Source organism: Gambusia affinis, linkage group LG09 (assembly GCF_019740435.1).
Source record: "Gambusia affinis linkage group LG09, SWU_Gaff_1.0, whole genome shotgun sequence".
Taxonomy (NCBI): domain Eukaryota; kingdom Metazoa; phylum Chordata; class Actinopteri; order Cyprinodontiformes; family Poeciliidae; genus Gambusia; species Gambusia affinis.
In genome coordinates this window covers 4520733-4538925 of record NC_057876.1, presented here as the reverse complement: position 1 = coordinate 4538925, position 18193 = coordinate 4520733, and the positions used below count along the sequence as shown (strand labels likewise).

Here is an 18193-nt window from a genome sequence, read left to right as displayed (position 1 = left end):
CAAATACTGTTTGTCTTATTCTCTAAATCGTTCAGGAAAGATGAAAAAAATCAAAGTAATTGTTGGATAAGAGTCAGCAGAGACAATTGGTGAGCCGTTTATCTGCCTGTCAGCAAAAGCAATTTAAGGTCCAGACATTGTTCACAGGAATAAAACTGCCTCCGTCTTTTCTATGCTAACTGCAGGTTCAAAAGTTACGGCAATGAGAGGATGAGTAATGCTGGATTCAAAATGGAGTGCAGAGAAGCTCAGGAAGTAGGAACGAAACGGGCAGGAGTGAACAGAAGGATCTTACAAACAGTGGCCGAAGAGAGACGCTTAAAGCCGATTACTGGAATGCAAAGCAGGTGAGTCCAATTACTGGATGAGGGAGAGCTGCTAATTCACTGAACACAGAAACTGGGAGAAAAAACTGATAGAAACTGGCAGTAAAAAAATACCCCAAACAAATCCACATCCAGAAAATATTACAAACGAGAATGTGAGCAAACATAAATTTACTGAAGTGTGTGATCAACTCAAAAGAACAAGGAACTGCAAATTAATAGCCAAGTTGTGCAAAAGAGATCTGAAGTTGTGTCATCAGCAGAAACACTGTGAGATGATTGTAGTATACCATAATCTGAGCCACAGGGATTATGGAGATTTAAAAAAGTAAAGTGGCTGTAGAATGGAGGCTTGAGGAACTCCACGTGATGTTTGAGTGCTCTTATTTACAATTGGAAAACAGAGAATTTTGATCAACGTTTACCAGTTTATCGTAGTTCTACATGTTCCTACAATATGAGCAAGATTATGGCTTGTTGCTATAAAACAGGATTTCAATAACATTTAAAAATGACAAAATGATAACGGAGCAGACATTTTTGACCTGTTTTTAGCATCTTAAGTATGAATTACCAAGGTTACAGTGGCTACAAAATGGATTCCTGTAAGACTGATAACTTCTCCTTAAAATGTTTTCAGATATGTTTACACATTGTGACCTTTAACCTGCCAAATATCTATTCTGCATACCTCAAATGTATGAAAGAATTTTCTAGTTTTCTTTCTAAAATAATGGCTTGCGTCGCTTTTGCCAATTTTTTGTGGTAATTTTGGCCCCATCTCTTTCTACTACACACAGACGTTACATTTGTGAACATGTTTCTCCTTTCTAACTTTAAACTCAGTTTCTCAGAAAATTGTAATCAAGAACTATTAATTACAACCTCCTAGAGTTTCCGGTATTTTCACTTTCCTTTTGTTAATCCAATTTCAACAGATGCCAGTCAGCACAGGGAGTCAGGAAGCAAAACAAAATCTGCTTGGCAGAGCCGTTTCTTTTTGTTCTATTGTAGCAAGGGTACAAACAAGGAAACGTATGTCAACGCTCTTAAAGCAACAGCAACAGAAATCAATCAAGAGCAATAAATTGCTCTGAATGTTCGGGTTTTTTCTCACGGCCCTTTTACTACCCGCTTTCATACACTGGATACGGCCTTTTAGTAATATAACCGTATCCAGTCAGAGGCTCCCTGCTAGGATAGGAGGTAATTTGCTTCCCTGCATGTGTGTGTGCGCTAATAAGAGGCCCTGAGACAATGACAGACACCAAGCCCTAATTAGGTTGTCATGCTGAGAGAGCAAGAGAGAGAAGTATTGAAAGGGAGAGAGAGAGAGAGAGCTTATTACGGAGGATAGGTGTCAGGCTATGGCAGGAATAGGTGGGAGGATGGCACAGGAGCGGGTCGAGGAGGAGGAGGGAGGAAGACGACACGGATGAAGGGAAAGAGGGAACCGGTCGAAGACGTGGAGAACCAAAGACCGGGAATGGGAGGAGCATTAATGGGGAAGTGTTACGGGTTTTCCAGGCACTTAGTGGCATTTTATAGCATAATGAAGTAACTAATGTCCGTTGTTCAAAAATGCTACATATTATTAAGTATGACTTTGCAATAAAATGCCTTGAAATTGGGCCTCTTGTCTCTTTAAGAAGCTTTTGTTCATTCTGAAATTTCAGGAAGATATCAACATGGCTCACCTATAACCTTTTAACAACATTTCTTCCAGTGTTTCACTGAGAAGTGGCTCCTATAATGAGCAATTAGCAGGTGTTTGCTAATTGCTTCTGGCTAGTCTGAAGGAGCTGAGTGAAGGAGTTGCTGGGGGAGAGGGAAGCTTTTGAACAAGTGAATGGTTGCCATGGAGATTAAAGGATTCTCAAACATCCATGACAGAATCAAAGCAACACAGGCATGTTTTGATGAGGGAATAACATAATGTAAAGATCAAAAAAGTTAATTTTACATAACACCGCTGGGGGATCTTTTGACATTAATGGAAAGATTAATCCATTACTAATGTTTGAAACAATTAAGTTAGTCTATTCAAGTAATGCAACTAAAGGAGTTTGATTCATTTACTATACGAGCCATTGTGAATGTTTTCCACTCAGTTTTTGTCCAAACACCCGTCACTCACTTGCAGGTAAACAAGAAGAAAAGCTTTGTTGTCGGCTACAAAGCTGACTGCTCTACATAGGTTTCTGCCACTGCAGTTACAAACACACAGACATGTCCCTGAAGTGGCCCCACAGTAGCCATGCCAGAGCCTGTTGCCCTGCCAGCAGCCATATTGTGAATGAACAATTTGCAAAACTGGCAGGATTTCCTCCATCTGGCAGATTAAACCCATTTGTCGCACGTTTAGAGAAAAGATTTGCTTCAGAAAAGAAGAAAAAAAACTATTTTAGAACGAATTATGGTGTGAAAACAAAACCAAAGAAATGTTATAGCCTAAGAGGTTGTTTGTTTTAATGACAAAATTACGGCACTTAATATTCTACTTAATGAATTCATTTTCTAAAGCAGAAGCCTAATCTCAGACTGAAAAACTTAGAAAATAAATCTGTCCTTAACTTACGTCCACATATAAACTCATTATGAAACGTTACCTGGAGTAATTAGACACAAATTGATGTTTCTGTTTTTGCCTTCTTTCCTGTTAGCTACACTTGCAGCTAATGAAAACACAATAATTAAGATAAGAAATTTATATTAGACCAATAAAAAAACAAAGCTGTCAAATGATTAAAGAATATAATCAGATTAATCAGACTCTAGTGCTGTAACTAATCATGATTAATCACTATGTCCAACTTTGTAAACTTCTGATTTAAATATGAAGACAGTGGAGGATGGCAGGAACCTCCTGCCATCCTCCAGCCAATTAAAATGAAAGCTACTATCTGACTTTTTTGAAAGCAGGTAATGGAAACTTACGCCACTTCACATGCATACAAGTAGTAGAAAACTTGTTCAGGGGAAAACTAACAGATGACTAGCTCACTCTTGCCTTTTTTTGCCGCTTTTTTCCATTAAACGTTAGAACAAAGCAGTGAATCTGGTCACAACTGGTCCAGAAAAAGGATTCATCGTTCCAGAACCTCAGCATGATTATTCCGTCTCACCACCTGCATTAAGCTCAGTCTGAATCCCGAACTTGGAAAATGAAACGCCCCTCTGCTCAGCGTACTTTGACCTTGCTCCCCATCCAGGCAGAGGAGCTGTTTGGATGTGGCATTCACAAGGCGTCATCAGCAATGCATCTACCTGACCCAGAGATGACCCTGAATCACGCTTCCTCTGAGAGTCTGGGACGGCGAGACAGAGTTTTTCCTCCAGGGTGGAGCATAAGTCTTTCCCCGGCGTGCAGATTCGGTACCTTAGAACGCACGTGTAGAAGCCGTTATCTTCCACTTCAGCAGATCTAAACCAGATGGAGTCGTCTTCTTTGCTCAGCCTGTGACCGGAGAAGATGATAGGCTCCTGCAGACATTACAAAGGATAACAAGAAGCTGAATGTTCAGGAAAAAAATCTATTTTGACCCAAAAGCAATGATGATAAAACCTGAAGAAGATTACCAGAGTTGTGAAGTAACGAAGTACATGTACTTCGTTACTGTACTTAAGTACAATCCTCGTGTATCTGTACTTTACTTAAGTATATTTAATAATGGATACTTTCGACTTTTACTCCACTACATTTTACAGTAAGTATCTGTACTTTTTACTTACTACATTTCTACAAAACCGTCGCGTTACTCGTTACATCCGAGTCGCATTGCGCTTTTTTTTTTTTTTTTCGTTAAAATGTGAAGTTCAGGGACTTAACAAGGCGCTGTAAATCCAAGCAATAACTTGACCTACTAATTACTGTTGTCACCCATCGCCTCCTTTCAGTCGCACGCTGAGCTCCCAGACATGCGCAGTGGTTTCCACTAAGCGGGAGATGATTGTGTCTAATCGTCAGTAATAGAATTTCGCTACATAAATCATAAGCTTTGGCGACATGTAAAATCAGCAGCGCTTCACTTTCAGACGGCGGAAACTTCGTCCGACTTTTAGCGTCACTTGGAAAGGAAGCTTAAAGGAAGGTAAGCTATGTGGACGTGATGTTAGCAAAACTAGCTGTACAGAGACACATATGATGCATCTGCGATGAAAAAACGTTGTCAGTCATGCGTTTAATTATTGTGTGGAAGTGTTTTAGGTGTCGCATATATGGGGGAACGCTGTGACCAAAATCTGCTATATAGTGATAGTGATGAACAATCTGATTCTTCTGGACGGATTTTTACTAAGTACTATAGGACTGAAGCCTCACTGAGAGCCGTTCTTTGTTCTTGTGACGCTCTGCACACACTGCAGTAGCTATTATTATTTTATTTAATTGGCCAATAAACAAAACAAGAACGTGTAACGCAGAGCTGCTCATTGCTCTTTGATTGTGTTGGTGGCATACAGGGTGAGAACAGTCATTGTCCTTCTACTTGGTTACTTCTTGCTTCTTGCACCTTGGACAGTATTCATAGTTGAGTGTTGTTTACCATTGGGGCATTGCCTTAATTTCTATGTTTAATGGAGCAGACAGTTGTGGTTTCTGACATGGGTGACATGGGCAACCACCCAGGGCGTTATCTTTTAGGGTTGGTAGGAAACCACTGCGGATTGTGCCACAGAGATGGAAGCAAAGCAGAATGAAGAAGAGTTTGAATTGATAATGATACTGGTTACATTTATTTCAGCTCTCAGTATTTAATATCTAGGTGTTTTTATGGGAATGTGGATTTTTCAAATCAATTTGAGAAGCAGTTTTGAAAGGTGCACTTCATTTTATTGTGTCATGTAGCGCAGGGTGCTGGTCTTTGTCTTCACTACAACACTAAGTGGCTCCTTGGTTGCATGTTTCCCTCATCCACCTTCTTTCCATCCCCTTTCTGTTGGATTTCTTTCAAAATAAATGCCATTAGTGGCAAAAACCTGAAGTTCATGCTATGTGAGAATAGGATGTTTCCATCCCTGAAATTATGATGCATAGAATCACAAATCTAAATCTAAACTGTCACAGAGTAAACACACTAAAAACATGCTCTATCTGTGACATTGTTCATTAAAATGGCACATATTTCATGTATTAAAATTAAATATGATAGATACACTTAATGATATTGTTTTAGAGATTAGGTAATGCATTCAGGAAGTACTTTTACTTTTAATACTTAAGTATTTTTAAAAGCCAGTACTTTTTTACTTTTACTCAAGTAAAAATGTTAATGTGGTACTTTTACTAGAGTACATTTTTGTCCGTGTATTTGTACTTTTACTTAAGTACATTTTTTTAGTACTTTCTACAACACTGAAGATTACTACGTAAATTAGATGGGGAAAAAAAGGATTTAACTTAGACTATTTCACTTTATTTGAGATGCAACAAAGAACAGCTGCTGTAGGTTTCAGGATATTTTGTGATATTTAGTGAGAGTCCATCAGTTGTCCCAGCATGAAACATAAACCTGAAGAAATCACTGTTTCAGCTTCAGCTTCAGGTTTGTTCATGTCCCAAAGGCCAATTATTATCACAGCAAGTACATAAATATATCAAAAGTTGAATTGAGTTTAACATTTTTGACAGTATTTATGACAGATTTTTCCACCAAGAGAACTTTGCAAAAGAATCAAACTCTTGAAAGTTTGACACTTTTGGCATGCCACATTGAAATTTACGTGACAGACTGATTCAAATTATTTGCATAATTCAGAAGTTTGGAAAACACATGAATTTCATAAATTTTTAGCAATGAAAAGTCTGAAAGGTGCAGCCTGCATTTACATTTAGCAGCTGAGAGCTAATACTTTTTAGAATCAGCTGGTTTTGCCGCATTTGAAGCAAAACATTTATTCTATAAAATGTCAATGGAAATGCCAAAGTAAACTAATAAATAAATCTGTACTAAATATGTACAAACTTGTTTAACTCCCAAGACATTTTGAAAAAAAAAGTCTACAAAGGTTTTTACTTCTGTAAACTTCTTCACAGAAATTAGAATTTCAAATTCACCTTTAGTTTTTACAACAAAGAACATCAAATTACAAAAAGAGAGAGAATGAATATATTCTTTTTATAAAGTATTGGGGAAAAGCACAAGTTTGTGGCCTAATGTTAAAAATGGTATTAGTGTCAGCATGAATATTGCATCAAAAGTCAACAAAAAACAGCACTTTATTACTTTTATATTTAAATTTATTAAATTGTATTTAATATCTGAAGCACAGTGTTTGAGATTTAATGTTTTGTTTTATATCATTCATGTTAAAGAGCCAAAATAGACACATGTGGTCCTAGAAACCTGTGATATATCACAAAAAAAAATCCCAAGAAAACACATTTTACTTGTGAATTGAATAAATGGGAGGTATGAATACTTCTGCAAAGCACTTTGAGTTATTTTCTCACGCCTCGGTTCTCGTCGTCTTTTGGGTCTCCAGTTCTGAAGGGGCTGCCTTACCTCCGCATCTCCTTTGTTCTTGTACCAGATGAGACGCAGCTTGGCGTTGGTGGCCATGGTGTAGTTGGTTCGTATGTAGCTGTAGAACAAGGCACATTTGACCCGAACGGGCTCGCCGGCCAGGACGTGGTACTCCCTCAGATCCACCGACCAGTCTATGCATCCGTCCACTGGCAGGGAGAGGAAGAAGGCAGAGAGTCTGAATGTGTCTGAATGTGCACACCGCTCTGCAACTTTGCTCTCTCAAAGTTTCTGACAGCAAACATGAGTAGTCATCAAAAATACCAGCATGAGTTGGAGAAAAATAAACTATATGGAAAATGAAATGGACAGATGCTGGAATAAATTAGGGGATGTAAGGGAAAGAAAAGAAAAAGACAAATGCATGTGACGGGGAATATTGTTTCTTTGAAAATTGTTCGCGGTATTGTGTTTCAATATAGAAGCAATCAAAGACTGAAAATAGGTTGTAAACTATATATATATATATATATATATATATATATATATATATTTTTTTTTTTTTAAACATATCAGAATCCAACTTAAAGCTTGAACCCATGAAGAGGTTATAATAAGAAGTATAATGGAAGAAAAATATGAGGTGAAGAGGTCCATAAACATTCAGAGTTCTGAAAGAAGAAGGGCGATGCCTGCTAAGGCAAAAGAAGAGATGAAAGAGGAATGTATGCAGCGGTGGGTAAGATGAGGTCAACTGGAAGGGGGGAAAAAAACAAATTGTAGACAGAAGACATGGGGAAGGAAGAAGCTGAGATGTAAAGGTCAACACCGAAAATGACAAGGGCGATTCCCCAAATGGACTTCCTGCATTCTCCTCATTCCACTCGTCTACTCTTCTCTTCTAGATTTTTCTTCTTTTCTCTTCTAATCTTTTGTTTTCTCGCTCCTCCAGCTTCTTCTTTCAGCCCTTCATGTTATGCGGTTTCGAGGGACGTACTACTTCATCCATGGTTCCTACACATCATTCTGCCAAAAGGTTAATTTAAAAAAAAAAAAAGCTTTAGTTCCCAGGCCTTCATTTGCCAAGTATAAGTCTATTAGGTAGGTACGAATGTTGGTAGGTAGATTGGAAGATAGGTAGTACCTGGTGTACATTCTTTACACAGTCTTTAGACGTTAAAGGTAAGGAAACATGCTGTAAGGTATTTTAGATGTTAATCTAAAAACATTTAAAAATATACACATTTATATCAAGAAAAGATAACAGAAGATATCTGACTCCTGCAGCAGATCTTAACCAGACTCCCTCAGCTGCACTTCCTAAATGCTCCGTTAGATTTCGGTTGCAGATAGCCTCTGACACCTCCTCGTTTAACGGCAGCGTAAACATGTTTTATCACTCTGTAAAATGTGTCATGTCTAATCTGTGATGACTTGGGTCACGGTCAAAGATTTAAAGGCTTCATTTCCATTAGTTTACTGTAGGAATTTACAACCACACACTTAATTGGTAACATTTATAGATCTAGCAGCAGGCATTAAGTCATAGCAGTGACAGGAGAGATTTAGCGCCGCGGCACGCACCCAGGCAGATTTATAGCACACAAAGTCACTCCCTCACCCTTGCAAATTAGCGCTCACCCGTGCTCTACACACACTAATGCACGCAGGAATGATTTAATAACCGACATGGCCGACAGATAGTCGGACGTCACTTTTAAAAACTCGCCGGGTTGCGTCTGTTGTGGCAGGAGTTGGCGTATGTTAGCGTTAGCCTGAGTTAGCGTGTGGTTGGGATTTTGGATGTGTGAATGAGAGTTGTTGATCTGTAGGCTGTTTTTCAGCATTTAACACACACATTCGGACCTACACAGGATGACCTCGGAGCATCACATTAATAGCAAATCACATCAGTTTGGTCTACTGGACTAATCCCTATTGTTTCTGGACATTGCTTAACACAGGTCGGAGATAATAGCACACACACGCACGCACACCCCTGCATGCACACACACCCACAAAGCAGTACGTCTGCAACAAAAAAAAACAACATAACCCGACACAGCTGCAACAGCAAATAGCCAATAATTCATTTATCTTCGCCTCTCCACGCACTCATCCATGGGAGTTTCTGTGTATGCGAGTGTACCAGGGGGAGAGTGGGTGCATCTGTGTGTGTGTGTGTGTGTGTGCACGTGAGCAGACATATTAGGGATGTGGGCGAGGTGTGAACATGTGCAGATATATCATTCCCATCGGCTCTATCTGCATATGAATGCTCCCTGGACGGCAGAATGGAAATAACCCCGGATGAAGGCGAAAACTTTCAGAGACTGAGAAAGTTGAGGGAGTTTTTGGCCAAAGCGCACACATTTACATGCAGAGGAGCAGAACCAAACACCCAAAACGCTTTTACTTTGCTAATACACGCTGTAAACGTTATGTAATTATAAAAGGTAAATGATAGCGATAGGAAAACCTCAGGAATGGAGGCAAAATGGAGGCGAAGCAAAAAAAAAATCTTTTCTAATAAAATCAAATCTGATTTTCTTAGAGGGATATAAAAGTACAGGTAGCTCACCAACCTAAAATATTTAGATTTATTTGTGCCATTTTATCTTAAGTGCTTTATCGAGTAAACCTCCACCACAAAAAACACACACTATAAAATTCATTCAAAATTTTTAGCTGTTTGGTTTTTCTTATTCCCCCACTCCAAACTGCAGATGACATCTCTTTCCTCTTCCATCTATTAAAACAATCTTACCCAAAATAACAAACATAGGTAACACATGTGATTCAAGGGACCGCGCGGTGTGACCGGTATAGGTGGAGCAGATCACAGCAGTTTCGGTCCGAGGCCCGTCACTCTAACGTAAAGTCCTTCAGAGCCTGCAGTCTGTCTGCACGCCTCCAACAATCCCCTGCAATACCGCTACAGCTGCTGCCATAATAATAGCTTGACCTGACCCACCCACGCACACACAGATGCAAGCACACACACACACACACACACAGCACAGAGGTAATGATCCAGACACTCACCAACGGGGCCAAGCTAGACACGGACACACAAGTCTATCACCACTGCAGGACTGTCTATACCTTGGGAAAAATGGAGGCAAAAGGAGAAAAAAAAAAAAAAGGAGAAGAGGTAAAAGGAGAGAAAGAGCTCCAGGCGTTTTGGCCAGTGGTTTGATATTCAATTTCGGAGCACTACTTTCTTCTTTTTTTAACCCGTTTTACGAGAATAGGCTTTAGCTTAGATAGACCTTTTTATATACGTCTGCAGGACATGTGGTGTGTGTGAAGTTAGTAGATACATGACAGTATGTTTGCTATTTTCAAAATCACTCCTTTAAAATAAGTTCCACCCTTACAAAAGGAAGGAAAGTCACGCTGTGCTAAGCTTAGCTAAACACCCTCACAACCCACCCATACACACACACAGAGCCAATCTATTTTGCGAGCTGTATGAATATGGTAATGCATGTGTGGGTTACGGCCTTCATTCACTGGAATAGAGTAACAACAGCATCTATCAGCAAACATGGCTCGTAGCATCGCGACACACACACACACACACGCACACACACAATCCACACTAAAACGCTCGACCTCATATTAACACACACATACATCAGGGCTGAATAGATGGAGTTGACCACAATCTGCCCTCTGTCTAATGCTACCAAACACAGTGAAATTTATTCATTCTCACAAGAGCAGTGACACACACGCACACATTTAGCTTTTTCTAAACACAGTTGCTGAATAAAGAAGTAAAATATTAGGAAAAAAAGAAAGAAAGAACAAACCCATGATTTGACCCAACGTATGCATTGCACTGACACTGGAGCGTGTTTCCAGATGGTTGGAGTTACTGAAGCACCATGGTGCAGGAACACAAACTGCAGGTTTTTGTGATTTTGTCTACTTTTTCTTGTGAATTGTGATCGGTTTGTGATCTTCAAACTTTTGTTCGCTGTAGTTTGGTACACTATTTCATGGTCCGGCATTACCACCACCAATTGCACTCTCACTGGGCAGACAAGATCAAACCCCTATGCCTAATGTTGCATTGTAGTAGTGTGATGTCAAGACGTAAGACCCTCGTGGGTCTTGTGCTTGTTGCAATCAGTGATGTTTTTTTGACTCCCAGTCATTGGGTGGTGTTGTATGACGACAGTTGCTCCACCCTAACCGTGCCACCTCTGTCCATACAACAAAGGTATCGTAACCTAGGGATATGGACATAGATGGGTAGAGGAGCCAAAGATTGTACTCACAAGTAGCAATACTTCAAAGTATTTTTACTAAAATATAAGTAAAAGGTAGCTGTCCAAGAAATTAGTCAAAAGTGAAAAAATATTTGGTAAAAATGCAACTCAAGCACTGAGTAACTGACCAAAACATCAGTCATTTAATATATATGAATGTCATTTTTTCCAAAAGGTTCATAGAGTAAATGTAACTAGTTACTAATCAACTCTGCTTATGGGCCTAAACCTGAAGTGGGTATGGTTGGTTTGAGCCACTTTTACAATGGAAACAGACAAAATGACGTACCAAAACGTAGCGACCCGCGCCGTACCACTCAGTGGAAACGTGGCTCTAGTGGCAAGGTGCAGATAGAAGACGTTCCATCTCCAAGTTTTCTTTCCTCGCTTGTTTGTTTTAATGACGTCATAGTCTGACGGCTATTAACTTGGCAGAAAAGATGAATATCAAAATGTGAAAACAACCTAAGTGTTAAATCACACATACAATAAAAAAAAAAAAGTTACAACAAAGTTAAGCTTTTAACCCTTCACAGGTTTTTGTTTTCACCGTTTTTTGTCACATGCGTTTCTGATAAACAATTTTTTATTTCATGCAAAAATAACTACAAACTGCAGTTTTTAAGAAATGATTTCAATCATTAAGGCAAAAAAAGGTTAACCCAAATAACTTACCCATGTTAAAACACTTCAACCAAAAGTTCCTGCTAAATGGAAACCAATACCACTTCACTCCCAGTGCTCTCTTTTGGCAAAGGAAGGAGGGTAAAAATATGCAAGGACAGGTTTTTGTGTTGGAAATGGTTTTGAAGTGGCCTAGTCAAATTCAAGATTTTCAAATAAATAAATTTGCTATTCAGTCACCCTAATCAGACCATTCAGGCTTGAAAACCCACAACTGTCGCTGAACAAAAAAAAAAAAAAAGAAAAGAAAATCTGCAAAGAAGACAGGGCCAAAATTCCCCCACAGCAATTTAAAAGCTCATTGTAAATTATGAAGCCTTGATGGCAGTGATTGCTGCCATCAAGCTTAGGGGGAAATTACTTTTTCACATAGGCCAGGGTTGGTTTGGTTAGCTTTTCTCCTTTAATAAGTGAAATCATTATTTGAAAACGGCAAGGGAAACTTTCCTGGCTCCATTAGATGCATCCTATTACCAACACACCTGAATCAAACGGCTTAATCCGCTCATCAGCAGGTCATTTGGCCCTGCTGAAGCCCGGTGGGGAGCTGTTCATTTGATTCTGCTGTGTTGGAGAAGGGGTGCATCTAAAGTCACAACTGGAGCAGGGCAAATTTCCTGTGAATAAATGTTATACTTCAGAAACTTTATTGTCCATTTCACTTCACATGTGACTTAATAAGTCCAACTTATTAAGGAAACATTTAATTAATTTCCGTTGCGCGCCTACGTTTCAAGGGGCTCGACTGATAAAAAAGTAAGTTGAGCGTCAGCCACAGAGCCAAAAGAAGAACAATACCCAATTTAAACTTGATTTTGACTACCAGTGCTTTAATAAAGAGCCAGAATACATCTAGAGATAGTGAGGACTGGCTTGTGAGCAAAATGTATTATGTTTAAAGACCATCTGTACCGTTTTACCACTTTCTGTCCAGAAGGAAGCACAGCCAGCAAGAGAATCGAGTAGAAATGCCTGTACAAGTTGCTTCTGTGGAGGAAGACAAGACTCTCTGGTGTATTAGGAAGGAAGTTGTGTATGATATTCAGTTCAGTACACCAAAAGAACACATTAATAAAAAGAAAAAAAGAAAAACATAAACCCAGGATCATATGATTTATATTGAACTCGTCTCCCCTGAGAAGAGTTGCTAGGTCGTCACTCCAACTGGGTATATTTTTAACCAGATCATAATAACGTACTCATTGTCTTGTCAGTTTTGCTTAGCTAAACGCAAGAGTGTGATTTGCCTCACTAATCAGATTTGTGCTAATTCATCGTGCTTTAAGTCAGGTAAAAAATGCTGACACATTCCAGCAGTATGAGCAGAACAATATGCAGAGAACAGATTAAAGGAAGACATTTACCTTTGATATTCTCTGGTTTTATGATTTTATGTTATTTTGTGTATTAAACTCTCTCAGCTACGTTACTTTTTCCTTTCTGTTGCAGCCTATTGCCCTGCCACTATGGAAATTTGGTAAAACCGGCTTGAAAACGTAGTTATAGATCTAGGACATTTAAAATTTTTCACATTTAATCATTTCGCAGTAGGATAATATTATGTATTTCATTGGAATGGTATGTGATGAACCAAAGCAAAATCAAGTCAAATTGCTGCAAAGTTGTCAAAGTACATACAAAGTTACAAATGGCATTTTGACTTGTCATTGTTCTTATTGTTATTTCATTGCCTGGTGCATTACATGCCAGCTAAACTGTAAACAAAAAATAGCACAAAATTTAAACATTTAAATCAAACCATATGAGGATGCCATCACGAATTACGTTTGGTTCAAGCAACAAATTATGAACACTTTATATAGAATAACATCGGTATTAAAACCCCACGATGCAATAAACACTAGCTAGCATTGTGCTAATTAGCGGCTAACCACTAGAGTTTTTATTAGCTTAAACCTATTTATCCAAAGCCACATAAAGAACACAAACACCTCTCTCAACAATTTACTACATGCGACATCAACTCACCACGTTGGGCAATCCGCAAAAACGCAAGTAAGTAGTAATTTTAAGGTTAATTTAGCTCCTATGCTTCAGCCTCCAGTGACCTAAAGTCACTTCCGGTTCACAGTCGGGTCGCTTCCGGTCCTCCGTTAAGTCGCTTAAACCAACGTAGGGTAAGCTGGAGAGCCCCCTTGTGGAATTTGAGGAGTGAATCCAGCATTATTTTTTCAAATTCAATTGCAGAATGACCTTTCACTACAATTAAAACTGCAGGGTTTTGAAATGGCTCTACTAACTTTGTTTCATACTTAAATGTTAGACTACTCAAAAAAAACTAGCTCAAGCTCAGTCACACCACTGCATTTTGTCATTACACTACAATTTCCAAGTCCTGGTACAGTTTTGGGGTGGAATAAGACCTAGATCACAGGTATCAAACTAATTTTTTAGTTCAGGCCACTTCAAGATTATGAATCTCCCCAAGTGGCTAGGTGTGGCAGAACATATTGATAAATTCACCTTTTAAACTGTTTATATCACAGGTGTTTGGTGGCCACCACTAAATCTTGTATTCAGAATAAAATGGTTCAGTTCTGGCCTCATCTGACCAGAGCTGTAAAGTCTTGAGTAGTGCTCCTATATTCCGGTCTGGTGCATCTAATACTTCCATTTTGGAGCTTTAAAACTGCCCGTGGGAAGACATTTAAAGTATATTGTAGCAATATTTTTCTGACTTCAATGTTTTTATACATGCAGTATCTACCTGAGGTGTGAGGTGATGAAACACAAATTTTATAACTGGAGCATAGACTTGAGATTTGCAGGACTTTGTGCTTCATCCAACCAAATAAAACATTTTATATTTGCTGAAAGGTGTCTGTTCCATCTAAAAAAAAAAGAAAAGAAAAAGAAATAAGATTTTGTTGCATAACCACCTTGGACTTTCCTCCTCTGTAACCAAACACTCAGAATGCCCTGGAACAGAGTGTGGCTATCATAAAGAGGAAGAAAATGTGATTTGATTGGTCACGGAGCAGGCCAGGGCTCAGCACCGTTTCCAGCTGAGTTGTAGGATTGCCACAGGCCTCTTGACACCACCCGAGGAAAGTCATAAGGAAAGAAGCTGAGTGTATTACATTTTAAAGGTGTCTTGAAAAACGTGGTTGCCTTTTTATCAGGTACACTAGCTTCCCTTTTCCATTTCTTGACCCATCAGCAAGCGGACAAATGAGCCGGTAATGATCATGAGGAAAGGAGGAGGAGTGGGAACCAGAGAAAATGTGGAAGATGTAACAGTGTTTCTATTGCTTAATGAAAAGTAATGAGACCTATTTTCCTCCAGAACAGAACACATTGGCCTCCATATTTACCATAATAAATACTGGAGAGGTAGATCTGAATGGATGAAGTGACAAAGAAGAGGGTGAAACACTAGCAGATGGATGTAAAAGGAAAACAAATATTAAAGAAGTTAATGATTCTGACTCATTGTTCCTCAAAGTTCGGCGGTCCAAAGGTTAAGGGGAGATGGAGGGTTTATGAAAATACTGTTTGGAGCGATGCCTCCTCAATAAGTCACTGTCAAATTACATGTGGTACCTTGGTATAACTACCCTAATAAATTAGGTTAGTGTAGTGGTGACTGATGAGTCAGGCAAAACATGGAGGATGTTTGTGTTTGAGAAAGTAAATGTTTCCCTTTAAACTACGCAACTAGCCTTTGTACACAGAAAAATTACATTAAAGCTGCAGTATGCAACTTTCATAAAGAATCTGTTCGTATATGTATCATATTATACATGTCCTGACAGTATAATATGAAAGTTGTGAAAAGATTGATCCCCTTCATCTTTTTCCTGAGCTACTATTGCTATTGGAAAAAATGCACCACTCCCAACCAAAAGCAACCAATCAGAGTATGGAGGAGGGGCGTGGTGCTGTCAATAAACATTGTGTACCCACTGCTCAGCGTGCTAATAGTGAAGAAACGATTACAGTTACAGGAAAACCCTTTATTCTCGACAGTCTCTCCTATCAGGAAGAAGCTGTAGTTTAGCAAAGGGAATAAGAGGGTGATTGGGAGCTCAGACCCGCCTCCTATCTTTAATTGGTTGTTCCAAAACAATATATATATAATATGGTCTCAATCCTAACTCCTTGAACTAAACATTGGTTCATAAACATACTTGTTTAACCAATTGTGATGTTAATGCATTGCTTTTTGGTTGTTGTTGTTGTTGTTTATTGGGTTAAACTTTTTTAGTTCATTTTCCTGGTAGTTTATTAGTTTCCTTTAGTCAGTCCATTTTTACTCATCCCCTTAGTTGAATGTTACTCGCCTGGATGAAGAGCTTCTTGACTAAAGTATTTTAACAGGAAGTTGAATTATTATGTGAATAAATTCTTGTAATGTGGAGATAATTTGTTTATTCTGTATGTATGTGCAGCACTTGCAGTTTGAATTCACTGCTATTGTTCTGTAATACCACACTTCATTCACATTATTCACAAATCTGTCAGATTAGACTACATGTTCTTTGGCTAATAATTCCTAATCCTCTGGTTGGGGCCCTAAATTTGTAATTTTGATTAAAATGATAAAGTTTATAAATATTTCCCCTCACACTTAATAGTTATTCATAGCTACACCGAGAATATTACTGCGAGATGAATAACTCAGAACCAAAATGAAGTCGATATCCTCATTCTCTACTTTGTGTTTATTCGTTTCGCCATTTTCACCACATTTGTTCTCGACTTAATCAGCGCACCGTGTTGCTGCAACAGCAGCCCTCTTTTTTCCCCCCTTGTTGATCATTAAAATCCAATCTAATCTGGCTGGGCTGGCCGGTTCATAAGCACAGGAGGGATGATGTATTTTATGTTTATGGAGATAACGACTGTTTTTTATTTTTTTTATTGCTTGTTGATGTCCCCTGGTGCTTTATCTCAGGGGTAATGAAATGTCCCCAGGGACTTTATCATGATGAGATGTAATGTGTTTAAAGTAGCAGAAAAAGGTGGTGTGACTTCGTTCATTTCAATAAGGAGAGGAAGATCAATCTTCTTTATTTTCTAGCTCAAAAACACAGTCCATTGGAGAACATACAATATATTTATAGGCTGTTTAATAGCTCACCAGTTTTTTATCAACTTTACTAGAGGAACAACAATACATCTAGTTAATAAGGTACACAAGAGCAACGAGATAAAACTGAGACTATACTTGGATATGGAGTCCATTTTTAAAATAAATAAATAAAACAACATGCAATTCACCTTTTAATTCACCTTTTAATCATGCAGGAAATTAATACTATAGTTTTTGGCCTCAACTCAATTAGATTTGATCCTATGGCAAACAAAAAAAAATGTGTTTGTGTGCGTGTGCGTGTGTGTGTGTGTGTTTCAGAAATAATCCGAAGGCGGTGAACATTCGCTCTGAATGCAGCTGGGTTGATCTGCTGCATGCAGACTTGGCTGTAAGTGCTGTGGGGATAAACATACAGCAGAATCCACTGCTCCTTATTGCCTATGATTCAACTGACCATACAGCTGCCCAATTTGAGATTTCAAGAAGAAATTTGCTTAAGTGAACAAGGTCAATTTACTAAAAAAAACTCCCGTTTTTTGATAAAACGTTTTGGCACTAGGATGAGTTTTTTTTTATTTATTTTTATTTTTTTTTATTTTTTTGGTCATATCAAAATTGGCATATTCTGCAAAACCGCAGTTTTTTCGCATCAGACGAGTCACGTCATCAACAACCGGATATTGTCACTGGCGCAGATCACAAAGAAGCAGATGACAGGAAGTAGTTGGAGGAAGATGGCGCAGCATGTTTTTATTTTAATGACTAATCGTGCGAACAAAAGTATTTGCAGGTGATTTTAATCCCGTTTCTTATTTAATGGAAACACTGCAATTGCGAAACTGTGATTTATCGACATTAGTGGACACATTTGTCATGGATACGCAGCTAGTGAGAAGACCAAGAGGGAACCATGCCTTCAAGTCAGAGTCTCCAAAAGTCTCCAATAAGAGCAGCAAATGTCACAAGATTAGCTGTTTACATTAGGAGTCATCAGAAATATCTGAATAATCACAACAACAACAACAACAAAAACACAACAAAGTCAGTAAGCTGCCAAAATGTCTGCAGAATATGTTTGAACAAAGCAGCTGTTCAAACTGTTAAAAATAATGTCACATAGAAAGTAAATAAAAAAGGCTTGTACCTTCCTTAATACATGAGTTTCAACGTTTCAGTGACAATTTATGCAGATGACGACACAGGAAGAGTAAAAATGTTCTAGTGCCCAAAATAAGAAATAACCTTGGTTTGAAACACAATAAAACTTTCTTTATGATGAACCTTTCTTCTCTTTCAAATAAACTTTCAACCTTGAGACCCAAGAATATGTACTGGCAACAAAAACATGGTCAATTCTTACAGACCAGGCAGGATGAGGCT

General features: G+C 38.6%; 1 protein-coding gene across 4 annotated transcripts in view; it reads right to left on the bottom strand.

Moving 5' to 3' along the window:
- il1rapl2 (interleukin 1 receptor accessory protein-like 2) overlaps positions 1-18193 on the bottom strand; it is a 425357-nt gene that overhangs the window by 136952 nt on the left and 270212 nt on the right. For 3 of the 4 annotated variants that reach the window (XM_044126534.1, XM_044126533.1, XM_044126535.1), the window contains 2 exons: positions 6830-6999; positions 3706-3809 (listed from right to left, as the gene is read on the bottom strand). In XM_044126534.1, coding sequence (XP_043982469.1) covers positions 3706-3809; positions 6830-6999 — 274 coding nt within the window. Of the gene's footprint in view, positions 1-3705; positions 3810-6829; positions 7000-13743; positions 13839-18193 lie in introns of those variants that run through there. The other variant, XM_044126536.1, reaches the window with a different exon arrangement.